The 25299-nt window shown below is 41.9% G+C and overlaps 5 protein-coding genes across 6 annotated transcripts; 2 read left to right on the top strand and 3 right to left on the bottom strand.

The window, feature by feature from the left end:
* Positions 1-2860: 2860 nt before the first annotated feature.
* On the bottom strand, positions 2861-4703 carry LOC146268288 (cholesterol 25-hydroxylase-like protein). The gene has a single exon (XM_084708951.1). The coding sequence runs from the start codon at positions 4595-4597 to the stop codon at positions 3758-3760; it is 840 nt and encodes a 279-aa protein (XP_084565077.1). The 5' UTR covers positions 4598-4703; the 3' UTR covers positions 2861-3757.
* Positions 4704-4705: 2 nt separating this feature from the next.
* itprip (inositol 1,4,5-trisphosphate receptor interacting protein) lies at positions 4706-9072 on the top strand. Of its 2 annotated transcripts, none has more exons than XM_084708950.1 (2): positions 4706-4820; positions 6752-9072. In XM_084708950.1, exon 2 carries the CDS (start codon positions 6818-6820, stop codon positions 8426-8428), a length of 1611 nt encoding a protein of 536 aa, XP_084565076.1. In that variant the 5' UTR covers positions 4706-4820; positions 6752-6817; the 3' UTR covers positions 8429-9072. The 2 variants fall into 2 exon arrangements, with proteins under 2 accessions (XP_084565076.1, XP_084565075.1); XM_084708949.1 differs by lacking the exon at positions 4706-4820 and adding an exon at positions 5525-5624.
* A 262-nt stretch (positions 9073-9334) lies between these two features.
* On the bottom strand, positions 9335-11714 carry LOC146268290 (glutathione S-transferase omega-1-like). The gene is made up of 6 exons (XM_084708952.1): positions 11571-11714; positions 10713-10821; positions 10391-10613; positions 10157-10258; positions 9908-10008; positions 9335-9814 (listed from the first exon to the last, which is right to left on the bottom strand). The coding sequence occupies exons 1-6, from the start codon at positions 11596-11598 to the stop codon at positions 9664-9666; spliced, it is 714 nt and encodes a 237-aa protein (XP_084565078.1). The 5' UTR covers positions 11599-11714; the 3' UTR covers positions 9335-9663.
* Positions 11715-11761: 47 nt separating this feature from the next.
* cfap43 (cilia and flagella associated protein 43) lies at positions 11762-22911 on the top strand. The gene is made up of 37 exons (XM_084708948.1): positions 11762-11902; positions 12173-12426; positions 12532-12628; positions 12760-12927; positions 13036-13186; positions 13306-13450; positions 13564-13646; positions 13754-13885; positions 13976-14092; positions 14199-14279; positions 14367-14515; positions 14634-14737; positions 14840-14998; positions 15210-15373; positions 15491-15655; positions 15761-15891; positions 16104-16275; positions 16391-16495; positions 17148-17351; positions 17427-17531; positions 17659-17775; positions 17879-18079; positions 18231-18437; positions 18657-18746; positions 18864-18944; positions 19085-19213; positions 19324-19443; positions 19522-19629; positions 19881-19967; positions 20059-20147; positions 20317-20533; positions 20729-20841; positions 21224-21383; positions 21577-21741; positions 22181-22261; positions 22373-22526; positions 22632-22911. Exons 1-37 carry the CDS (start codon positions 11874-11876, stop codon positions 22805-22807), a joined length of 5010 nt encoding a protein of 1669 aa, XP_084565074.1. The 5' UTR covers positions 11762-11873; the 3' UTR covers positions 22808-22911.
* On the bottom strand, positions 22751-24367 carry sfr1 (SWI5-dependent homologous recombination repair protein 1). The gene is made up of 3 exons (XM_084708953.1): positions 23941-24367; positions 23365-23709; positions 22751-23265 (listed from the first exon to the last, which is right to left on the bottom strand). The coding sequence occupies exons 1-3, from the start codon at positions 24034-24036 to the stop codon at positions 23074-23076; spliced, it is 633 nt and encodes a 210-aa protein (XP_084565079.1). The 5' UTR covers positions 24037-24367; the 3' UTR covers positions 22751-23073.
* Positions 24368-25299: the final 932 nt, after the last annotated feature.

Genomic DNA, 25299 nt, shown 5'->3' on the forward strand with positions numbered 1-25299 from the left:
GAGATCCATGGGGAAATATGATTTTTTTTCACTGAACTTTGAAGTTAAATGTTGAGGCAATTAAGATCTCAAGATTATCTTGATATTTAAAACCTCTACAACACATAGAACTTTAACGTATATTAATTATACACCATGTAGTCAAAAACATAGTCTAAGTTTTTAACTAATATCAAAATGTAAAACAGCACGGAAAAGGCAGAAAAGTATGATGCAAAGTGTTTATTCAAATCTAACACAAAGGATTGATTCCAACAAACGTGAGTAGACCCCGGAGTCTGACTGGAGTTTTTCTCCGAACATTTGCTTATATGTTTTTCCTCCATTATTTTATGCTATTTTATCATTGGTCCATTGTCACAGAATTTGCATAGCCTGGACGTTCCCGAACTTTCTCCCTCCAGGGCCCACGTGAGGCTTTGCAGCCCAGCTGCACGGGTTATACAGAGTTTAAGGACATAAATCTGTCCCCTGATGTCTGGCGCTTGTAGTTCTCAATATCTGGGCCTTGTAGTCTTTCATGGGAGAGGCCTACACTCACTTCTCTCTGTTGCTCTCAAACTATCTATCTGGTCTTCCACATTTTGGCCTCTATATCTTCAATGTTTTATACACTGTAATACTAATCAGTCAACAGCTTTGCATCTGGTTTTCAACAATATAGCATAAAAGTAAAAAGGTGATCAAGAGGTTCATTCTCAATCATATAATCTATAAACATTTCTCCATCCTCATAATTACAGCAGTGTGATGTTTTTTCCACTACAACCACATCTGGATATTTTTCCTCTTATCCTGTTGACTTAAGAGGATCCTCTTCACAATCCAACAGGGTACAGTTTTATGACATCACCAGTGTGAATGTTTAATGTTCCACTCATGGAGAATGTATGGACTTTGTGCTTTTGGGTGTTAAGGCCCCATATGAGATTAATGTGTCATGTCTGTTAACAGTTAAAGTGAGTTTGAACTATGGATGGCTAAACGTGGAGGCTGTGTGAATGTTGTAAAGAATCCAGTCCTAAAACAGTGTTTTTGTGTCATCAGCGTATTAAACTGTTACCTTGGGGATAGGCTTGTATAGTGGGAATTGTAAGGCCGGAGACGCTTTGTGTTTGTCCCCGGCTTGGGAAACAATTCGGTTTGATGTTCAGGGAGATAATTGACTCGTTAATATCTGACTCCAATTTAGAAATGTGCACAAGTGGCAAGTTCGTTACCTGTAACCTTGAGCCCTAAACAGTTAATGACATGAAACTCTGTCGTGGGCTTTCCATTAAACGAAATAAGCTTTAATTTTTATCTTAATTACTCCTGTAGGACTTGCTCACGCCAACCATTCTCTCAACTGAGTGCGGCACACCTTTATTCACCTGGGGAGTACCATATGACGTGCGTCACAAACAATTAACATGCTCACCCGGTTTCCCCCCTTTAACATCACTTTGACATGACACATTTCACACAAACATTATTTCTTTATCAAGCAATGCCATAAAATTACTTCATACATACTCCAGGGGTGAAAAAGTATGATTGTCATTTTAGTATTCATGCAAATAAACGACTGTCCCAGACGAGTATTTGGGTGACCAGTGACAAAGGGGCTGTATTATTCAGGTCTCTGCCAATACAGCCCTACAGGTTATTTAAAATAAAAGCACTTCACCCTACTTGCCTCGGGGAAATGTACTTGTACTTCGCGTAAGTCGCTCTGGATAAGAGCGTCTGCTAAATGACAATGTAATGTAAATGTAAATAAATGACCAGGCCGCCGAAGGTTGTCATGAGTCACACACGTATTTTGGTGGGATGGTTGACAGACAATCACTTGTGATTGTATTTAATTAATCACTCGTGAGTGTTTGGATTGCATAACTGTACTCTAAAATGTTTTATTCGATGAGTGTACCCAGTGTGCGACGGATGTGTTCTTGCTACGCCAGGACCGTCATTCTCTGCCAACGGAAGTCGAACTTACCACCTCTAGACAGCTAAGAGCAACCACTACCAGCTACGCCAAACAAAATCTAGTTTTTAGATGACGCGGGTGGCCTAATAATTACCTCACGAGTGAGTTTCACCAGTTCATACCGGTTACATGAGGAAGTAAAACACACCCAAACACACATCCTGAAAAATATTTTTAACTCGTTGTCTTGTCTACTTTCACTCGTCAACAAAATTAGAGGCATAATCAGAACTACTGGTGGTAATTAGTCCCAACTGTAACTTTTAACCAGTTAATGTAACCAGAGCACAATGTTTCCACATCCACGTGTGATGAATACAAAACCTGTATGTTTTGTGCATTAGGTTAATATTAATAGCTTAGGTAATCACCTGTATCTTAAATCTAATTTTAGACACAGGCAGGACCGCCACTCTATGCACCCTATTGTTGAGAAGCAAGCTTCTTTTTCAATAAAGTACAAATTTAATAAAGGTATTCTGGAACCTTTGTTGTCTGATCTAAGCATTGTTTGCAATACATCTGCCAAACATGTGGTTTTACGTACTGTGATGGGATCTGAGCAGCACATTCTGGGGTTTTGCCTATTGCACAGTATGATGTAATGGACTGCAATGCATTGGCCAATCCAATCACATTGAAGACGGTAACAGATGCATCTAATAAAAGGCTTCCAAAAAGTTTCATTCTTAGCAGAACTTTAACCTCATATTTAGATGTTTTACTCTCTATTTATCTACTAGAATGAGCATTTTACTTGACACTAATACCATATACACATAACCAAACACACAGTTATATGTGGATTAAACATCCCTCACTGATTTGTCTGTAATACTCACATACCACCAATGTTGGATTATGTTTACATACCTCTTTCAAATGAAGTTCAAGTTCAAGTATTTTATTGTCAGATGCACAGAACAACACAAGGTCTGACTGGGCACTGAAATTCTTTGGACAAAGCAACTTGGCAAAACATGACACAAGTACTCAGAACATATATTACACCTATGATAAACTAAAATATAATATAATAAACCTCCTAATATGCAAAATAATATACAATACAGTATACTTTACCTCTAATACACATATTAACACATACTAACCTACTAAGGAGCTTTTTGCCAATGATGAACTCAGCAGACCTGACCACACTAAGTAGGGCCTTGCGGTCCCTGTTTGTGCAAGAAAGTATCTTCCCACGCCTGCTACTCATTAATATTGCTCATTCATGAATATAATCACATGTGAAAAAAGTTGATTTAGGATGAATGAGTATTCTACTTGACTTGTCTGTCTGTTTTATTGTGGGTGCGTTTTGATCCACAAAACCACAGACCTGTTATACCTTATTCACAAGGTGTAATGTATAAGATTATCATTCAGACATCAATGTAAAACACATTTTTATGCATATAAAAAAAGGTTATGCATACAAAATTAACGATCACATAATGTTTTTCACTTAATAAATTATCATGACAGTAAAACTTTAAATATCATATAAAAAGAAATATTGCACATTTATTTATGCAGAGTTACATAACATAGAGTAGAATACACAAAAACATACAACAATAAAACCAACAAAACATTTCCAAAGAAAATAGGGCAATATTAAAACATTCATGAAACACTGAACTGGTAACAAAATTCACAAAATAATACCACAATGCACCACAATCCTCCATTCTTTTAAAACTGTAAATCTTCTGATTTGAGGAGTCTTTTTCTTACTTTCCTCTGAACTGAATCTGCAGTCTTCTGAATCTGTAGACTTCATATTGTTCTCTTTAGCAGCACATCGGATGCATCAGCTGTCTCGGTGTACAGCGTGCCTAAGAGCCTGTCCCAATGAGTGAAATACGGTGCATAGTTCACATTGAACTTTAAGTGGTGCAGGTCATGGTGAGGAGCTCCGCCGTAAAGACCAAAAGGCACCAATCTGTGTGGGGACCAGGGCAGGTCATAGCCAGAGTGGTCCTCAACGGACATCCAGATGTTGAGGGAGAAGAAAAGCATCTTGGTGAGCGGGTGGCAGTCCAACAGGACAGGGGTGACAGCTGCGAAGAAGCCCAGACTCAGTGTCTCCCAGATGCCCGAGTGCTCAGTGGTGAGGGCGAAGGTTGCCGTGTAGCGGTGGTGTTCCTTGTGGAAGGTCTGGTAGAGCCAGGGCACCTTGTGATGTAGCACATGCCACACAAAGTACTGCAGGTCAAAAAGTAGGAGGCAGGCCAGCACGTCCCAGGCAGCTGCCCAAGCTCCAGGTGCTTGGGCAGGGAGGACCACGGGCCTCCAGTACCAGTGGAGGACACCCAGAGGGAAGATGAACACAGCATGAGTGTAAAGGGACTTGGCCAGACAGCTCCAAGCCATGGCCCAGGTCACTGTGGTGTGGGGCTGAATCTTGTAGCAACGCACTAGAGCCACCCTGGTGGACAGTACGTCTAGACAGAGGTAAGGCAGGCAGCAGACCATGTAGAGTGTGAAGGAGAACAGGACAGGGAATAAAGGAGATCGGAGAAGGTAGTCCTGTTCTCTTATCCTGTCCCAAAAGCTCTGCAGCAGAAGGTGAGATGCTGGCTCCATTCTGATTCTGTCAATGAAAAAAATCCCCATGTGCAGGTTCTTAAAGAGAGGGTGGAGAAAAGAAAGTGACGTTTAGGAAGTCCAAACTGCTCATCCTGGGGAATTCCCGTCGAAGATGACATAATGGAAACAGTCGAGAGCAACAGAGACGGACTGGGAGTGAAAATATGAACTGGACTTTTATACTGACTGGCCCACCAGAATCGACCCCCTCTATACTAGATATCTTTCGATCTCAGCGTCACTGTCGTGTGTAAGCGAAACAAAGGGGGCGGGGTAACGGCTGCACAGACGTTCATTTGGAATAGACCAACTGGCCTTGCGGAAAGGGAGACTGGCCAGCCGTGTCGCTCAATCTTCTACGACTATTTATTAGTAATTAAAATAATTTAAAGGCAAGCGGCCCTCAGGCCCAGAAGTGTCTCGGACCACCGGGAATTCTCCCGGTGCTCCCGATGGCCAGTCCGCTACTGGTCAAGAGCAACATGAAAACATGATCTCTACTTTTAATTAGATCATTACATCCAGCATACCTCAACTTAAGTACATTTAGTTTAATAAATGTTGTTGTTTAAATTAAAGACGGACAAATAGCCTACTATTATGTTTTGTCTACAGCGTCACCTTTCGGGCATATATTTCAAACATTCTTAAAAATGCAAAAACTGAACAAAACTTTGTATAAATATGTAATCTTAATAAATAATGGCATTTGTCTTTGTAGGCGTATTATCCTGTCTCATATTAGAAGACCTTGTCCTCTGGGAGATTAGGCTTTGTAGGTTATTCCACATCATTTGAGATGCACGCATCCTATTCCATTCGTTTATGTTTTATATGTTATTGTAGCCTTTTTCAGAAGTTAAGAAACAATTTGTATGTAATTTCGCACCACGACTGGGCGGAGCGCTCACGGTCTGGAAATGGGTGGTAGTTGCTTCCTCATTGCATATTGAAGCTCGACTTTGTGAGAATGTTAATTTTGGGGGGAGATAAACAATCAGAAATATCTTACAAATAAATAATGATCTTTACGTCCCTTTAAAACACGCCGAAGGTAAGTTAACTATTTTCAAAGTGACTACTTTTATGTACTTATCAGGCCTACTCCTTTCGTTGAGGATACTGAATGTTATAGGCAACATCAGTCGATTGACAAGTCTAATTTCTTTACAGTCAACTAACTAACTAACGTCATTTACAACAACGTATTTACGGGACATTGTGTTTCCCAAAATATTAACTAAAACCAATTAAGCGAGGTGGGAAATGCAGAACTGCCTAAGCTTGGCATTGAAGAATGGAGTGACCATCATGCAGTTTCCATCCATTGCAAGCACAATTTTTAGATTCTAGGAAAACTTGAACAACATGATGTTGAGTCATTCGAACTAGGCCATGTTGTCGGAAATAAAATAGGTCCATTGTGGCAAGTATTTTGTGCATTTGAATACAGTTTGAGTAGGCTACAGACAACCCAATTGGCATTTTTTGAGGACTCGGTGTCTTTTTATAGTAGAAAGTGTGTTACGTGAACACTGGAAAACGGACAGTGCAAGCATAATGTTACCACGATGGTCAAGTCTACATTATGGGTTTCTTGACTCTTTTGGGGTTTTAGCATAGCTTTCATTCCAGGTAATATCAGAGCCTGCATTGGGTAATATTTGTAGTCAGACGGGAAACGGTTGTCTTTGTTTGCACGCACACAAGGTATCTGTGGTTAGTTTTGTAAACTATAGCCCAAAATTGGTTATTTACTAATTGTAAGAAGAAGATGCATAAAAGATAAATGAATAGGAATACTATTTGTCAGCCTTTTCTAAAGGTTTTTACAGAATGTAGATATCACCTTTTGGCAGTATGTAAATCAGCTAAATTGCACAGAAAAAGTCATGTAAGTTCCTCTAAAGTAGGCCTACTGTTTCAAAATATTATCTTCCTTCCTTTCAGAGGGTGCAGTTTAATATTGGACAACGGTGCGTAACTCCACCCTGTACCCACTCTATATTTAGTGTAGGAGGCTTTTTGCTTCCTCAGAAGGGGTGGGGCTCTACATGGAAATGACATGTGAATGTAAATTCATACCATGATTGATGTTTTTCAGAATTCAGTTTTGTAACAACTTCCAAAATCAGTGTTGGACAAGATGTGAAATTGACATATTTTCTGTTTATATTTCAGGAGTTCAAATGTCCATGAAGACCTACAACAGAGGATGGCTTTGTGTCGTTTGAAACCTTAGCAAGGATGCAGGGGGCCATTGCTCGGGTGTGTATGGTCGTGGCAGCGGCCATCTTAAACCACCCCTTGCTCTTCCCCCAGGAGAATACCACTCTCCTGGAGCAGGACAAGGAGCTGCTGCTCCGCATGAAAGAGCATGAAGAGAGGCTGGAGTTGGAACAGATGCGGCTGGAGAAGGAGCTCTCTCATCCTGATGTAGAGGAGCAAAACCTGGACTCAGAGGAGAGCTACAGCTGGTACTTCTGGAGCACCCTCTCCCTAGTCATCTTTTTCACCATTGAGGTGTGTAGACAGGACTTGGCTGACATGGAGGCCCAGTACCTGGAGGACGAGGATATGGACGCTGAGACTGGCTTCATCAGCTCCAAGACTCTGCTGCTGGACAAGGGCATCCTGAGCAGCTTCTGTGACCGTTGTATGCACACCATGGCCCATGAGAACTGGAGGGTGAAGGAGTTTGTGGAGGGTTTTGCTGATGACCTGCTGGAGGCTCTGAGGAGTGTGTGTGGAAGGGAGGCTGACATGGAGGTAGGGGACTTTGTGGGGGTTGGAAGCATGTTTGAGTCCTGGAGGGCGAGCAAGCCGCTGATGTGTGACCTCATCGTTCCTTTTACCCCTCCCGAGCCAAACTCCTTCCAGTTTAAGCTGTGGTGCAGCCCCTCCAGTGATATCCCCCCAGACATGCAGGGCTGTGGCAGGATCAGGGTGAGCAGAGCTGGGGAGAATAAAGAGCACTGTCTCTGTGGCTCCGCCAATTTCGGAGAAGACATGCTTTGTCTACTGCACAGAAATACTGAAAGGTCGAAAGCAGACCAAACCTCAAAAGACCTGCTGTGCTCCAAGAACACTGTCTACCTGGCCAAGGACCAGGTTATGAAGTGGTTCCAGATCTCTGTAACCAAAGCCTGGGGGCGCATATCTCACAAGTACGAGTTTCAGCTCACTTTTCGCAACCTGGACACTGCTGGGGCCCTTAAGATCAGGTTCCGCTCAGGGAAGGTTGTGGTGATGAACATTATACCTGTCGTCCAGCTGGAGGACACAAGCGCCTATTTTGTCCCACACTTCCCCTCAGATGGCACCAGCTTCTCTGACACTTACTGGCCCCTATCTTTCGCTGTCTATGAAAGGAACTTATTCAAACATGTGGCTAAAGGCCTTCCGGAAAATGCTTGCCACCTGCACTGCCTTCAGGTCCTCACTTTCCTTCTCAAGAAGCAGACAGGCTTGACAGGTAGGAGTTTTCTAACTAACTACCACCTGAAGACAGCGGTGCTCCACCTGTTGCTGTGTAGAGCCTCATCCTGTTGGGGCCCAGGCTGTCTGGAGCTCAGGCTCAGGGATGTGCTTGGCTTCCTGCAAAGGAGTCTCCAGCAAAAGAGACTCCATCATGTGCTGGTTGGAAACAGCCAGGTACCCACAGTGATCCAGGTTCCAGAGATCTTTAGTAGATCAGAACCCATCAACCTGTTTAGGTCACTGGTTTTACAGAAGGAGCTTTATGCACACACGCTTCGGCACTTCCAGGAGATGCTCAGGAACGCTCCTGTCCTGATACAGGAATACACTCCTGTCATACCAAATGATGTCCACCATGGACTAGACTCAAGTTTATAGTTCATACTTTTATATATTGATTTATTAAGAGATGGGCATACTCTCAGTATGACGTTATATGTTACTGATATAGAGAAATGTACACCCGCACTGAAACAAAAGGAGGCAATGTCCTTTTTAGATGTTTGTTACAATGGTTTTGCAGAAAGAAGGAAACAGTGTTATTTGCATCATACTTACCTTTCAGTATTGCTACTTGACTTTTACAATATTTTTTATTTACTTTGTTGTGTATACTTGTTTGCTTTTTACTGTAAACAGATTTATAAATGAAGAATATTTTCTATATACTAGCATCGCATGATGTCTTCCACATCATAAAAAGGATAATTGTGTGTTCATGGTGCAATATTATCAGATTCCTTGACTCAAACCCTGTTTTTCTGACATCAGGTTATAACAATCCCAGCAAAAGGCATTCAGTAGACATTCCTTCCGATGGGTACTTGAGAAACATGATAGTGTATTCTTAGCAAATTCTTCTTGGTCTGTTTCATATCACTTGCTAAAGTAGGCCTACCTCTTACACTTGCTGTATTATAAATATGTATTGTATTGCAAACAGTTACATAAATGGTGAACACTTAAGTTTTCAATAACACGGATGGCAGCTATTAAAATATTTTTTTGCCATATATTGTTAATTTCTTGTGATTTAGAGTTAGCAATTAACATTGGTACATTAAAGCAGTGTTTCACATTGAGACATATTAGACACTTCCCCCATCTAAAGCAACACCACCCTTTGGGAATTACACCATGCTTTGAGTACATGCTTTGTACAAGTTTGAGAAGACACCCAGTGGGAGAATCACAGTAGGGCAGGTAATCTTCCCATAATAAAACATACTGTACATACTCGAACAACATTTGACATGCAAAATAACTGCACCACAGATTATCAGGAATGTAAAAATGTTTGAAACAGTTTATTGTTCAATTAACAAAGAAGGATAGAGATTAGCCTTATCACACATGATCCAAAAGTTTCTATTAATATTCTCTAACACCAATGAAAGACCACATAATCAGTACAATGCTCAGATTATTAAATTACCTAAGACTATTATATAATTTATTACGTGTAATTAAAAGGTAGATGGAACAAAGATAAGAATGTTTCTGAAACATTTTATCAGAAAGACCACTGCAAATTGCATCTAGTTGGCCAAATAACAACGAGGATGGAAACATAGAAGAACTGGACGTGTACAGAAGTCTTGATTGACTGGTGTCTACAGACCATAGTCGTAATTTGGTTGCCCGTCAATGTAAGTCTTGTAGAAAGCCTTGTAGGTATCAGGGCTGTACGATGCGGCCTTGACAGTAGGATCCTCCATCATGCGCTCGATCCACTTTTTCAGCTCAGGAGTTTCATCCAAACATCTGAGGACAGAGATGCAGTATGGAGAATTACACTGACCAAAAGGAATAAAGGGCACATCCATGTCTTAAATTTGAGAATAGGGAAGAACATACTGCTTTAACTCGAACATTTCCAGCCTCTCAAACCATGGCCACATCATGTAATCAATCATGGTGATGGAGTTACCACCGTAGAACTTCTTCTTGCCAAGGGTCTAAAAGTGAATGATCAGACGTGTAGACATACTGAATCGCTATACACATGGCTCGGAAACCAAGGACAAGGCAACTGACTGAGATTAATGTATTAAACACTGAAAACAAGTATTTTCATGACTTACAACCTTAGTAGAGATCACTTACATCATTCAGCTGGTTGAATTTCTCCTTCAGCTCCTTTACCAATGTTGATACATCCTCTCCTTTTGTTCTGCCCATTGGTATCTTGTAGAAGTATGGTGTGATCTGGAAAATAATAATAATACATAGTTAATGTACATTTCTAATCAAAAGTATGCACTTGGCTACACATTTTGGTATTTGAATATAGTTGATATTTAAGTAAATGTGCTTGGCCATACAACAAAACGAACAGACCTTGGAGAAGTTCTCCAGCATCATCTTCTGCTGGGCCTTCTCAAATGGATCTGCTGGCAGCAGCTTTTTCTCTGCATAAACTTCATCCAAGTAGTCACAGGTTATTGGTGACTCGTAGATCACTTGTCCACTCGCAGTCTCCAAAGTTGGAACAAGACCGAGAGGGTTCTTCTCAAAGTACCAATCAGGTTTGTCTTTTAAGTTAATGTTGATGGTTTCATGTCTAAGGAAACGAAACAAAAGTAAAAAACAATACACAAGGTAAAATACAACTTTTATATAAAAATATTACAGTGAAAGTATTAATCTGTAGTTGCCATACTTGATTCCCTTGGCCTGAAGCACTAGTCTGGTCCTCTGAGCAAATGGACAGAATCTCATACTGTACAGCCTGATGTGTCCCTTGGGCACTGGACCAGGGGCTGAGGAACCTGGAGAAAACAAGTGCAAATGTTATGTTACTTTGATTTAATCACTACATCCTTTGGTACCAATCTACTAAAAACCGATAGTCTTCTGTGCATTCTCTTTTGACAGGCTCATTGACCCTTGGTTTAATCCAATACTGTATGTGACAAATTATGCTTAATCATGCAGTCACCCACTGAAATCCAGTCTGAAAAAAGTTTTTGAAGTTAGTGTGAATAAAGGTTAGGGCGTATGCTACATTTCGCTTTCTTTCTTTCTTTTCTCAATGACTCAGCAAAAGTCAAACCCAGTCCATTTCGCTTTATCGTGCAAGCTGCATTTTGTCTCTTCAAGATTCCCCAAACCATCACAGTCCAATCTGCAAACTGGAGTTTGGAGGCACGATACATGCACACGATCATATGTTGTAGCCTCATAGGCCTATGGTTGTAACCAGACAAGTAAGAACGTTTTAAGGAAACGTGCTGAATTCACTGCACTTTCAGTGCACTAGCTTCGTTTTCAGTGTAGCTTGGTTTATGATGTAGCATAAAGGTAAACAACATCCGACTGGGAGAAAGAAACCAAATAAATTGAGATGATGCAACCATTCTTGACACATATTTGGCATCAGATTTGACACAGATGATGATAGATCTGCCTTAGCTATCAATCTGTTATAAAAATATATTCTATATTTACCAGCGATAACTACATAGCAATCTAATATTAGTGCATACTAACGAGCATCCACAACAATGTTAGCTCTTACCCTTGGCGAAACACTTTTCAGATGCCATGCTTCTGTAAGTAGAGCTTCTTTCTCAAGGAATGATCAAACTGTGACCGATCCTGGACCGATCACAGGATCGACACAACTTCCCCGGGCGTGTTCAGGAGTGAAGGGGGCGTTTCAACGAATGATTCAACACCCAATCATTGAACCGTATGCAATGACAATAAAGCAAGTTGTGGTTGTCAAGGATACACAACCCAACATATTTCGCTGGTGTATGCATATGGTAGCCTTTCTTTCAGTCTAGCTAAATATAGTTAGCAACCTGGTTTATTTGATATGGATGTACTGGGAAATTTAGAAGTCAGGTAAGAAACACTTCCCTGGCCAACCAAGAACCACTAGAACTTGGCATAATGTGTACTTGTTATTCATGAAGCTAGCCACTAATACTGCCAGAATTACCGTAGTACAGTACAGTACAGTACAGTAGCAACAACAAACACAGTTAGTACCAATGTTACAGTGTTACTGCACTATAGTTTGTATTGTAGCTCAACATTCGACAGCCAGATAGTACAGTAGCCGTGGTTATCATGGTTATCAAGGTTTGCAATTAAATTGAAGTATTCTTTTAGGTGGGCACAGGGATTGACAAATCAAAATGTTGAATTTGTTGACAAGAAAACAGTGTGTTACATCTGTGGGAATTACATCGTTTTCCTGGACATTAAGACCAAAAATCGAAATGTGCTGCAAAGTCCTGGAAGAGGGATTGGTACCGTCACTGCAAATAGCAATTGTAGAACTCTAGCGTTCTCTGAGCAAAGGCTGAACCCCTCCATATTTGTGTACAACTACCCAGGACTTGGGTTGAAAAACGAACTAAAGGGTAAGAACTTGTCTTTGTACTCAGGTTTTTAGATACCAGTGGTTTATATACTAGGTTTAGGGCCTAGTCTGCAGAGCTAAACGAATGTGGTTACATTTTCTTCAGGAACAGCCCAACTTTCCTACACTTCTATAGCCTTAAGTGATGCTGGTCCATATTTGGCTTGCTGCTCATCACTTCCAGACCACACCATAACAGTATGGTGAGCAAATTACAACTGGAGATATTAAAATTCCCTATAGCTATTTAGTTTGTATTCCTTCCAAACATTCTGTTAATCGTCTGTGTGTATTCACTCAACCTGCTCTCTCACTTCTGTATGCTCTATTCTAGGAATTGGGAGACTGGATCTCAAATTTGTAAGCAGCCACGGGCTGCAATGGGTATAACATCTTTGATATTCAACCCTCTGAACTGGCTTCAGATTTGTGCTGTGGGGGCTGCATCCCTAACTGTTTGGAACATTGAGAAGAGTGACAACTTTCATATCATGAAACCAGGGTGAGGAAGTTTGGGAAGTTTCTGTGTAGCCTATCTAGTACAACGTTGTACTAAACATCTGTCTAAATCTGATCTATTCAATTGGACCCTTTCTCTGTTACATCGAAGTGTGATAGATCTCCCTGCTACTGATGGGTCCTTTGTGGAGAGGGAGTTGAATCCCTCTCATGTTCCCAACGGCAAACTCACCTATTTGGGCCCTCAGATGCCTAACTCTGCAATCGCAGGGCTGACAGGAGACAAGGCAGCACGTTTTGTGGTAGGATGCTGCACACCTCCACAATATGAAAAAGGATTCTATCATATATAGCTTATCATACAAATGAGCAATGGTTCATTGAAATTACATTTCCCTGTGGTGCCCCTTTGTTTCCACAGCCTATGAAGTGGATCAGGAGCAGACTAAGCCCTAGTGCTGTCTGCTGGACAGCGTCTTCAGAACTTTATGTGGGATGTAAGGAAGGTTTTTTGTTGCAGGTTGACCCAGAGTCTCTCTCCATCACTGTCCTGTTCAGCCCCACAGGTACAAGCAAAACAAAGGGAAACAATGTAAAAAAAAAAAAAAAAAAAGCTATACAGTAGAGTCATGAATAGCCATTTTCAGACAACTATGTAAGACTGTTTTCCCTATTTTAGCTGCTGGAGATGTAACCGATCTAAAAGAGGGAAGCTTTGAAAGCTTTGCTCTACATAAACATGGACTCTTTGTTTCAGGAAAGGTGAACAATTCTGCCTACTTATTCTCGGTAATGTGTGATTACAGCACTTTGACTGATATATTGATATATAGTCGCACTACTGTAACTGTACTCTTGCTGTTTTACAGGAGAGTCTGTTACGCTGCTTGAAAATCAAAGGTGACCACGTTGAGGTCACACAACATTGGAATTTAGATGAACCAGCCTCAAGCATCACATTCTCCCCTGACTATGATACACTTATGTTAACATCTCATACTGTGAGCAATTCAGTACATTTGAAATGAAAGTGTCCATACATTTCTCTCATTTCCAGGCTGCAGTTATTAAACCGCTTTGCACTGTTTTAGGGGCGCATCTACAAGTACGAACCCACACAGTCAGAGAAGGTGGTTAATGTTCTGGATGTGCTCAGTGGCAACTTTGTGGCGGCAGCTTCGCTGTATACTGAGAGAAAAGTCTGTGTGGTTAGTACAATAATAATGCAATATATTTATACTATCTTTATACTAACTTCTCTACTACCTCTTTGGTCCAGATCATGATGCTGTTGTGTTTGTTTCCTGGGTGCAGTCGGTGAGGGACTCAGGAGAAATGCAAGTGTGGTCTCTAGATGACGGCATTTGCATCGGAACCTTATCTCTTCAAGTAAAGGTTAGAATTATGTGCCAAAAAGCAAACTATTGTGTGATGCTTTTAGAATGTGTTGTATGTGTTTAATATTTTTTTGTTTTTGTACAGGTGAGCAGTTTGGCCTGTTGCCCCGCAGCACAATACGTTGCCGTGGGAACATTTTCGGGTCACATCCTGTTCATCGAGCTTACCAGGGAGCAGCAGCCTCGTCTGGTCCACAGGGTCCACCTCTACAACGCTCCAGTAGACCACCTAGTGTAAGACCCCCAATCACTAACAGGAACTGAGAAGATTAAGATTTGGGTTTATATTTATATAATGTATCAGGGTCATCAGGCCCTCAGGATCTCACTGAGATGTATATTCTTTGTAAAGCTTTGACCAGGGAGGACACTTCCTCTTCACTGGTGCCTCTGATTCACTAATCTATGTACTGGACTCAAAGCCATCCAAGAAGTTTGAAATCATCGGCTACACAGGTATACTTGCGCACGACTTCATGCAGGTCTCTCCAAGCATTGCAGACAGATGTATGCAAGACAGCTCCGTGACAGGCGTCATTGCTGATTGTGTTTGTCCAGGTGTTCCGGGGGCGGTGGTCTCCATGTCTACCCAGTACAACCGGGACAGCAAGCAGGTGAGGCTACTGGTCCTGTGTGCTGGAGAGAAGGACACCAGTCAAGGCTGTGGGGAGGGCAGCCTGCTTACTCTGCTCACACTGCCCGTACAGAAGCTCACAGGTACAGAGAGAGCTGCACAGTCACTACTTCTACCCTGAGGCCCGAGTTTGGGATATGTTGAATTTCATCATCTTGAATGTCAGTTCAGTCATTATAGAGTCAGTTTCTGTTGCCATTCAGCTAGATTAAAAAAAAAACAGTTATGAATAAGAAATCAGTGGTACCGATATATGTATGTGTAGTAGTTCTTACGTGCTTTGATGGTTGGCAGAGGGAGCAAAGTGTGCAGACCTACGGGGTTCCCTGTTGTATGACGTTGTAAAGAGCTGCACCTACAAGGTCCCTCACTCACTCAGCTCATCAGTCCTGGGGACCAATAAGATCTTTGCTTACTGCCACAAGAAAAAAACTCTGCAGAGATTTCAGATTCCTGAGGTAAAGATCTATGGCAGTTCTCAGCTGACTGAGGTAGCGTGGTTCTGATGATAGTTTGCCTGGTTTTGGAAGAGTGTTTGTTCATGGATTTTAAAAATGGCCTCCATATTCTCCCAGAGCACTGAGAAGTCACCTGACCAGGAACTGGACCAGATAAGTCCTGATAAGGAGGTGGAAGGTCATCCTCTAGGTCCTGCGTCTGTTCTGCTGTCACCCCACCAGAACTGGCTAGCGTCTGTAGGCAAGGATGGCCTGCTGCGCATTAGGGATATCTCAAGCCTGGTATAGCCTTTCCTACCGTGCACACACAGTAGAAGCTATTCTTATATATTATAGATATTGCCTTTATATTTGATGATGATGATTCTTTTGTGATGCCATGCGAAGGAGCGGTATGTTCAGATGCAGTGTCATTCTTGTTGGCTGGACGGTATCAGAGCAGTGGCCTTTACCTCTGACAGTCAGACTCTGATCACTGCAGGTCTCAGAGACGGATCTCTGGTCTGTACTAGGCTCAAGTAAGATATTTTCACTGTGTTATCTCAACCTGGACACCAGGGGGCAATTGTGTTATCTAAAACTTGACACCAGGGGGCAAAATGTTCAAATGTGAATCTTTAAAAAAAGCCTATTTGTGAATAGTTCCATACGTTTTACATTGTTATGATGTTTTTAGGGTTCACACTACTCTCAATGTTACTTACAGTCGACATTTTCTATTTGTACACAGGTTCAAAACCACTGGAGCTAGCAAAGGCAATGCTGCTACCCAATACAGCCAGTCCATGGCTAAGTCTCTGGAGAGTGTTGTGACATTAGAGAACCCTGTCCTCAGTCAGATGGCTGACTGGAGCTCAGGTGTATTGTCTCCCACTGGCTCAGTTGACCTACTTGAAGTTGAGGTAACTCCCAGTTGATTCAATGATGTTACTTCAACCCTGGTGTCCCTCTTAGAACCATTACAAGATCAGATGTGACAAAGTTGTATCAAATGTAACAGTGCCATCCTCTCTGTAGGCCAGTGACAAGAGACAGCCGGTGGATGTAACCGAGCAGGATGAGAGTTACACCAACCTGCCGTTGGCTACAGACTCCACCTGGTTGGACAACAAACTGGAAGCGGTCAGTCACACTGAGACCTACTGAGATGCCTTTCCACATCTGGTAGCAGCATGGAATAGAAGCACAGCTCACAACATAAAACGCAAACAAAATGTTGCGAAATTGTGATGGCAACTCATGTAGGACTTTTATATTGAAAACAGATAAGATGCCTTTTCGATACCTCAAGCAGCTGTGTTGCTCTTGGCAAATTCCTGCTTTATGAAAGCAACACAGTGGCCTTATTCATTATGTATGAAAGGATCAGGCACCAAATGATACAGTAGTATGACAGATAAGCATTTCTAAAGAAAGTGTTGCCCCAACAGGACTGTAGATAAGAGCCAATTGATATGACAGGTGCAATGTGGTGTATTGGTTTTCTTGTTCATAATTAGTCTGATATGTAATAAAAACAAGAAGGTACATGCTATAGTAAACCCTTTCTGTGTATTTCATGTTTTGATTTAGTGAGGTAAGCCACTTGTGAGGTAAGTGGCAAGTGGTTTTGATATTGTGAAACCAATATTGGTAACACAGTTCATTTCCATGTCAGTTCGCCAGCGGAAGTACTGTATGAAGCTGTTCAAAAAGTGCATGTTCTAAAAATCACAACACTTTGAAAAACACACACATTGAAGCAAAACGAGCCCCACTTTTCTTGTCTCCACAGGTCATCAAGGAAGAGAGTCAGCAGTTCTCTGAGACGAAGAAGAACCTGAGGAAAAGAGTCAAACAGTTGCGAGACACCGTCCAGGGGATGATGCGTGAGAACGAGAGCCTTCCTGACATGGAGCGCCTGGAACCGCAGGAATTCAACCTGGATGTGGAGGAGCAGAAGAGGCTACAGGCTGAGGGGGAACAGGAGGTCACCAGGGTAAGACTCACACATTTATCCACTGTCGGCTGCTTCAGACGGTCGAGCCATTTGGGTTTTGATTGAACATTTCAGGTTCGAAATGAGATAGAGCTGGAGAACCTTTCCAAATGCTACTTGCGCGATGTCCTCAAGAGAGAGTGTTGGGATTCCATGAAGGTCAAAGGGCAAGCTATCAAGGTAATAAGGACCGGAACTACAACAAGGCCAACAGAGATTTCTGAAGCACACAAATAACAGACTTTTGGAATGTTTGTCAAAAAGGTTGAGATAAGTTGCTTACTGTTGTCTGTGTACTGTATCTGAGGCCTTCCACTCTGACCACGAGGTGAAGAACTACCCCATGAAGGAGCGCACACAAAAGGAGCTTGAGGAACTTGAAAGGGTGCAGTGTATTAGGAAGATCGAAAACACCGACTGCAATGTGAGTTGCGCATCCACAGTATCGCGTTCCAGCAACAGACTGTGCTTCTTAGCTACTAAGATACTTTGTTCATTCAAGACGTTCCTCTCTGTCTACGACCCAGCTCCAACAGGAGATTCTGGAGACAAAAAGCAGGAACCCTGTGGAAAAAGAGGAAGAGGAGGAGGAGGAAGGGCACGAGACGGAGAGCGCCGCTCACACAGGAAGTCTGAGCGCTCAGTTTGGAGGTTCGAACCCCTTCCTCTACAACCAGTTCAGCCTGCACATCAGAGAGCAGAAGATCAACCAGCTAACCCTGCTCCAGGTATGAGGCGACGACACGATTTTTGGGTCGAGTTCTGCCACCAAATGTGTGTATCCATATCTAACCAAAAGATTCCATTTCTAAATCGAACAAGCGAGTTACAGCAGTGCCACACCTTCATGTTCTCCACCTGCCTTGTGTTTCTGTCTAGGATGTGATCTACAAAGTAAAGACGGCCTTCAACGCAGAGTTTCTGGCGGTGTACAAGCAAAAGGAGCAGGAGATTAACCGTGTGAAGGATAAGAACAGACGTATCGTGGAGATCATGGCTGAGCTGGATCTGAAAGAGAAGCTGTGGGAGCCGAGCCTGTCAGACAGCGAACGTCCTGAGAGGGCACTCACTGTGCAGGACTCTGAGGTAACGGAGCTGCACAACCTCACAATTTGTCAAATGTGTTATTTTATATATGTCCTTAATTGTGGTGAAGTGAACTGTAAAATCTCAGAAACTGTGAATTTGGTAGAAAATATTGATAATTTCACTGTATTTACCGTAACAGTTTATATTCTCATCAAACAATTGCATTTCTGCATATCAGGTGATGATTTACGAGTAGCACATTCCTATGCATTGTAGATTCAAGTAGAGAAGTACCTCTCCCCGGAGCAGAGGGCGATGAATGAGGAGAAAAAAAAGGCAGAGGAACAAAGACGCCTGGCTGCTAAGGTACCGAGTCACACCTTTCTCTTTCAACTCACCTTCACCCATTCTACTTTTCCAACCCAGGATGTTTGGGCCTCGGGTAATAGCTGTGGTTGGGTCTTTTTGTTGTTTGGATTCCAGGTCGACAACATCAGAGACAGAGCTCTGGATGACATGATGGGTGGAGTGCTCGAGCTGAAAAAAGAGGACATCCTGAAAATGGTGCTGTCAACAGGAAATTGTTCCCAGTATTACGGCAGGCAAAATAATACAAAGCAAAGAAACCTGTGGTTTCAAGCTTTGAAACCACAGGTCATGAGAAGTTGCACTGTTGTGCTGACCACATGCTGCTTAACACACAGGAGGTCCCGCCACCTGAGTTCATATTGTCCAAGTCAGACATCCAGTGGACTGAGGAGGAGAAAAAGATCCACAAAGACTATGAGAAAAAAGCAAAGGAGCTGAGCGAGGAAAAGGAGAAATACAGAAAGGTTGGGAAAAATGAGCCCTGCTCTTCAGTCTTCTATTACAAATGCAGGATGTTATCCATTGGTCATTGTCAATATAAATATTTGAAATGGAGGGCATTTTTTCACTCCAGACCTTGGAGACTGAAATGAAGAAACTCCAGACATCCATCAAAGAAGCCACCCAGGGCTTTGATGATACCTTGACTAAGCTGTTTGAGAGGAAGGTTAAATCTGAGATGGTTATTTACCAGGTGAGACGCACACCCACCCACTCACACACACCCACACACTTATTTCAGTGTCATTTTTATTGAAAACATATTTTCTAGGAGGAGCTGAAAATTGCCAACCTCGTTCACTCCCTTCTCATTGAGGAAGAGATGCTCAATCGTGAGAGAGAGCTCAACGTGAAACTAGAAAAGGCTCGAATTTACAAGGTAAAAAAAGTCTTGCACAGAATGAAGGGTTTTATCATTGCTTTATATCGGTCTTATTTCATGTTGCTCTGTTGGCAGTTGTAACATTACTAATTCAAATAAGATTCTGGGGTGTAGCCCTTAGTCTTTTGATTGACATGTTTTTCAAGAACTGACCTGCAGGGCATTTTAATCTGTCGTGTGAGAGTGTTTTTCTCCATTCCCAGTACTTGGCATTCCCATCACTTAACAGCCTTGCATTCCTTTGACAGAATGATATTGGAGAAGAGCTTAACAGACACAAAGAGGATGTGGAGCTCTTCCGTGACTCCTATGACAATGTTGTAGCAGAAGATAAAGTAAGATATATGTAGCCAGCACTCCAAATACGATTATCCTAATATTACCTCTCAATTATGTCTAATAATCACATTCCATATGTCTCCCAAGCTTCTGGATAGGGGATTCAGGAAGGAGTTCATGGATGTGCCAGGCCATGTTGTTGATCATTTGTACAAGCTTTACAAGCGCAGACCCAGGTATAGCAGTTATATGGAATAAAAGAGTGATTTATTCATTGTCAGTGACATAATAAAAAATTTAATACAATTTACCCTACTTTTAATTGAACCGGGGATGGGCTTTGTGAGGTAAACCCTGTGAGCCGGCTGTGTGCAGCCAGTGTGTAACAGAGGCTTGTGGCTCCAGGGTCCAGAGGATAAGGACCCAGGCAGAGAACAGCACCAGCCCTTTCAAAGAACACCCTGGCGCTGAGTCAGGCCTCGCTGCGGCCGAGGGGCTCTGCCAGATGATGAAGGCCATGGAAGAACTGGACACTCCAGAGAACATGCCTGATGGCCTGGACCCCTCTGTGTGGGAGAGGTTCTGCCTAACCCGCAGAGCCAAGGTGGAGAGTGAACAGCAGGTAATTCGATTAATACATGAATGAACTACAACGTGTATATATTCCTTCCTGGTTAAATGTTTTCTAAGATGAGTGGAAATGTGTGCAGCATGCAAACCTCTGAATGTGGCATGAACAAGGGAAGTTGCTCATATTGACACTGTAACAGTTCTTCATTTCCATCCAAACTTATTTCACCGCACCCGTCTTCCACAGGTGAAAATGAAGGCTTTGACTCTAGCTGAAATGCAAGCTTTCCTGCAGAAGAGGATTGATGAGGACGAAAGTGCAAAGATGGAGATAAAAAACCTTATCGACGATGTCAATGGGTGAGAATGCTGTTGCTTATACAATTTACACACTTTTTTTTCTTCATGTAGGTGCGGTCATAAATAACATTTATTAAATCAGCATTTACTATTTGTACTCACGACAGATGTATCAGTTATGCTGAGAGTATAATACTGAGCTCAACTCCTTGGGTATTTTATATTGTAAATTGGCAACTTATATTTTATTGGATATTTTATTTTAATTGTATTCCACTTAGTATTGCTAGTTGATGTATCCTTAGTATAGTTAGACCACATTTAAATTTCAGATTCCTATATGTTTACTGTATGCACCTCCTTGCCAAAGCAAATTCCTTGTCTGTGCAAACATTCATGGCGAACAAATCCATTTCTGATTCTGATTCTAACGTTTCCTCAGCCTGCGTGAGGAGAAAATGCGTTTCCGTCTGGACATCATGGTCCAGATCCTGATCAAGCAGGGCCAGGTGGAGGTGGAGCCGGGAGACTTCATCGCTGACTACTCCGATTCCCTGCTGCTTCCCAGGAATGTGGTGGAAGACCTCAATGGCACCATCAGGGTAAGGCACATCACACCAGCCTCATGTACTGTACACCTTGATCATTAGTATGTGTCTGAAACTTGATCACTTCACATTGCATCAAGTATTAGGGTTTAACCAGCGTTTCAACAGGTTCTTCTTTTCTTTTTACACCTTTTATCATTCACAATATTAGTCGGTTTTACTTTTGTGAAATGTTTCCCACTGGCAGGCTTTGGGAGAGCAAAAGATAGCCAAGATGGTGGAGTGTAAGGACTTTCGTAAGGGCATCATTCAGCAAGAGTGGGAACACAAGAGGATGCGGATGCAGATGGAGGACCTGAACACCAAGGCCAGGGACATCCAGATGCTGCGCGTCTCACAGGAGCTACAGGAGGTGAGGCCTGGTGCTGATAGCAACAGGAGCCATCATTCTACAAAGAACTAAACTGAAAAATGACAATAAAAGGGTCTGAAATGTCACACTGGTAGCTTGTGACAATGAAAGACTATCTCTAATTAAAATTCTCATTGCAGTAGTTCTAGAAAGTCCTGTCATGTTTTTATTTGTATGGTATACAGTAGTACACCATACACCATTTTTTGTATGGTGTACAGCCTATATACTTAATTTCCCTGTCAGAAGGCAACTTAAAACACCAGTTAAATGAACATATTGTTCACCTAAAATCCCTTGGTAATGTTTACTTAATGTTGTGATTGAATGTCGATATTAAACAGCACATTGACCTTCAGGACTTTGTCTTGACTGGAATATACAGTATTGTACACAACCTGTATTAATATGAATATGTTTTCCCTTTCATTCTCTTCAGTATCTCAGTGAGACAGACCATGACAATCGAATGTCAAAAAAGGTTTCCACTTTGGAGAAAACAATAACTTTACAGGAAAAGGTATTTCAAAAATTTAAATATTACATTATTTATTATGCATATACTGTATGCTGGGTGTCTGATTTCCAAAGTGCTCTGCAAAACAGATATTATGACATTCTTATGTTATAGACCCACACAAAGAATGTAGAAAACTGTAAGAAAATAATCAAGCAGCTGAAGAGACAAGTGGCACAGAAGACAGAGAAGAATTCCATTTTGAACCAGCAGCTGGCTGTCATGCAAGTGACTGTGGCTGAAAGAATGCACCTTTATGAAGCTACAGGTACAACAGTGTTTCCCAATGCAACCATCCATTCAACGATCCAACGTGTTTGCTATTAATGGCTGCTGAATCCGATGAGCAATTCTTGTACATGTTTTTTCCCAGCCATGGAGGAGAACAAGGCAAGCGATGCTGAGGAGCGCTATCAGGACATCATCCAGAGGAAGAAGCTGATGGACCTGGCCAGGCAGCAGGCTGAGGAGCTAGCCATCCTTAGAGCCGAGGTGGAGCGCATGAGAAGGAAAACCTTCCCAGCACTTGCTAACCTCAAACATGAATAACCAAAAGATCCAGAGTGCCTTATGTCATATTCTTTATAAAACAAACCTTTACAACATAGAACAGATTTAAGAGTTTACAGAACTAACTTTCTGTTATGTAGCAGCATGAAATAAAACATTAAACAATGTGTTTACTTTCTTAAATATTTAAGTGAGTAAACATTTCTCATGAAACAGTGTGAATATAGCGTTATCATCCAAGAAGAGGAATGAACAGATAACCTAATAGTCAATTGAACAGTATGAACAAAGTCAATGTAGCCTACTCATGCATCCCTGAAATCGTCCTCTGTCCGGTCAAACTGCAGTATGCTATCCTCCAATCCAAAAAGGTCTATGAGCTGAGCGAGACTCGCTTTCTTCCCATCAACTGGTAGATCCGTCTGAAGCTCATACATTGCAGACTGACAACAGCTTCGCCATTTGCCGATCAGCCGTGTCAGTTGGGTCAGGTCATTCTGGAAAAGAGAATAAAAAGGAAACTTTGAGCCTTTGAACTCATACCAAAACCTGCGATTTTAAAACATTGACAAGAACTATATTTAAGTTGCAGCTACCTTGCTTCTATACATCTTCACCATCTTAAGTCTCCGGAGAGTCTCTGCCCTTTCCTTCACTTCTGTTTTTAGTTGGTGTATTAATTTGTGTGGGTCTCCAGGCGTGTGGTACTGTGACTCAGGCATACTACTGGTAATCTCGTTCTCTCCAAGAATACTTATGTTTGCCCCAATGTGAACATCTTGTGACTCTTCTATGCCAACATGTACGTGCTTGTCTTGTCCAACATCATTTTGGTCGTCATCCTCGATATGAAGGCGTTTGGCCACAGACATGGGCGAGGTGAAAGAGCGCCTGGATCTTTTCAATCTTGCCTTTAGTGAAGCACTCAGCTGCTGCTTGGGCTAAGCGTGGAGAAAAAGAAATCTAAAAAATTACAAAACATCTGAAGGGCCTAACCCAACAGGGTATCAAACTTTTAGATCAATTATTCGAATTTGGTAGTTTAGCGCTGCTCATTAGTTTTCAAGTGAAAAATCACACAGTGAGTGTAAAATCAGGTGAGGGTCAGCTACAGATTAACTCTTGTCTCGTCTTGAAATACTGTAATACCTTTAGTCGAATTGATTCTTTACCTTTCCCATGCTGACCTCACATGGACTTGACTCTTCTTCACAGCAAGGCGTACCATAGACGGACTTCCATTTGGCTGTCTTGGGTGTTGTCTCCATTATGAATGAAACGTTTGACTAATAGCTATTATTACTATTCGTGCCAACTAGCTCACTGTCGGTCTCGGCCGGGAGACTCAAGAAAATGAGAGAAATGTCAAATAGCTGGCTCGAACACTGTGTTCACAGTTTCGTGTGGACAGCAGTCTACTGTATCTTACCATTTACGCAAATGTACTCGGCAAAACATTTGTCAGTTAATTCACTGTCGACTCTCTAAATGTAACATGTATCCCAACTTGTTTTGTTTAGTGCTAACCTAGCTTTGTAACTTTCTTTGAATTTGACTCTTTTCTCCTTCTTCTTCTATCGATTCTGGTTTGCGGATCGCATCTGTCTGAAAGGTGCCTACACCGTCACCTACTGGGCTGGAGTATAAGATTAGTCAAGCCTATCTATTTCCTCTCCATAATCCAGTGTTTTCGATCAACCTAAACAACGCCCTCCACACCTAGTCCCACCCATTCCCCACCACGCCTGTATGAGCTGGCACCCAATATGCACACCCAATATGCCCCATGGAGGAAAAAAACCTTTACATTTTTTATTCGTTTTTCACTTTTTGGGGGCCCCTGTCAGTCAGGGGCACTTGGAATTGTCCCAACTTTTCCCCCCTATACAGCGCCCATGCACCTGCCCTATCCAAAGATATCAACACAGCTATCAACTCAACAAATAGATCTGCTCCCTCTTTTGGTCCAGAGGCATCTCCCTTGCATCAGGCTGTGGCCCATCACACTACCTAAGTGCTCTTGTCTGTAATCTATCCAGTTGCTGCAGCACTGTCTTGGCCGCCAACCCATTCACAAAGCCCCTATCTCCTTCCCATTCATGTTTAGCTATACCTCCTCCACCAGCTTGGTAGCTACCAGCTCAAGCAGGGATTGGACCTTCACGTCATTGAAGCAATGGGAGGCTGCACCCACAAGTTGGGTTAAAATATGAATTTATTTAGTCAGCTAATTATTATATTGTTTGGTTGTTGGCGGAATTAGATACTTATGTTGTAAAGTAACATCAAAATCAAACATCTGAATTATGACGTTTTAAGTTCACTTGCCTATACAACAATCATATGCTATTAGCTGTGCAACAACACTTTTTGTACTGTTTGTCAAAATAAATAGACAAAGTCAAAACTAATCTAAGCATTATTTACGAAGATGTTTTAAGTAACTATCATAATGTGTTATGGCAACATTATTTGGACAGTTGTCATAAGTCAGCCGTTTTATTCATCCATCTAAGAAAGACAGATTTCTT

The sequence above is a fragment of the Hypomesus nipponensis genome, chromosome 11 (genome assembly GCF_054491055.1).
Source record: "Hypomesus nipponensis isolate SF chromosome 11, ASM5449105v1, whole genome shotgun sequence".
In the NCBI taxonomy this organism is placed as follows: Eukaryota; Metazoa; Chordata; class Actinopteri; order Osmeriformes; family Osmeridae; genus Hypomesus; species Hypomesus nipponensis.

What these genes read in the sequence shown, in the direction of transcription:
- LOC146268290 (XM_084708952.1), bottom strand. Translation starts at nt 11,598, where the DNA reads ATGGCATCTGAAAAGTGTTTCGCCAAGG. An exon ending in CTTCAGGCCAAGGGAATCAA is followed by an intron (nt 10,614 to 10,712) that starts GTATGGCAACTA and finishes TCGTTTCCTTAG; the next exon opens with ACATGAAACCATCAACATTA. An exon ending in TGCTGGAGAACTTCTCCAAG is followed by an intron (nt 10,259 to 10,390) that starts GTCTGTTCGTTT and finishes ATTATTTTCCAG; the next exon opens with ATCACACCATACTTCTACAA.
- itprip (XM_084708950.1), top strand. Translation starts at nt 6,818, where the DNA reads ATGCAGGGGGCCATTGCTCGGGTGTGTATGGTCGTGGCAGCGGCCATC.
- sfr1 (XM_084708953.1), bottom strand. Translation starts at nt 24,036, where the DNA reads ATGGAGACAACACCCAAGACAGCCAAATGGAAGTCCGTCTATGGTACG. An exon ending in GTGAGGTCAGCATGGGAAAG is followed by an intron (nt 23,710 to 23,940) that starts GTAAAGAATCAA and finishes CTCCACGCTTAG; the next exon opens with CCCAAGCAGCAGCTGAGTGC. An exon ending in TGAAGATGTATAGAAGCAAG is followed by an intron (nt 23,266 to 23,364) that starts GTAGCTGCAACT and finishes TCTCTTTTCCAG; the next exon opens with AATGACCTGACCCAACTGAC.
- cfap43 (XM_084708948.1), top strand. Translation starts at nt 11,874, where the DNA reads ATGGATGTACTGGGAAATTTAGAAGTCAG. An exon ending in ATGTTGTAGCAGAAGATAAA is followed by an intron (nt 19,968 to 20,058) that starts GTAAGATATATG and finishes ATGTCTCCCAAG; the next exon opens with CTTCTGGATAGGGGATTCAG. An exon ending in ACCTCAATGGCACCATCAGG is followed by an intron (nt 21,384 to 21,576) that starts GTAAGGCACATC and finishes TCCCACTGGCAG; the next exon opens with GCTTTGGGAGAGCAAAAGAT.
- LOC146268288 (XM_084708951.1), bottom strand. Translation starts at nt 4,597, where the DNA reads ATGGGGATTTTTTTCATTGACAGAATCAGAATGGAGCCAGCATCTCAC.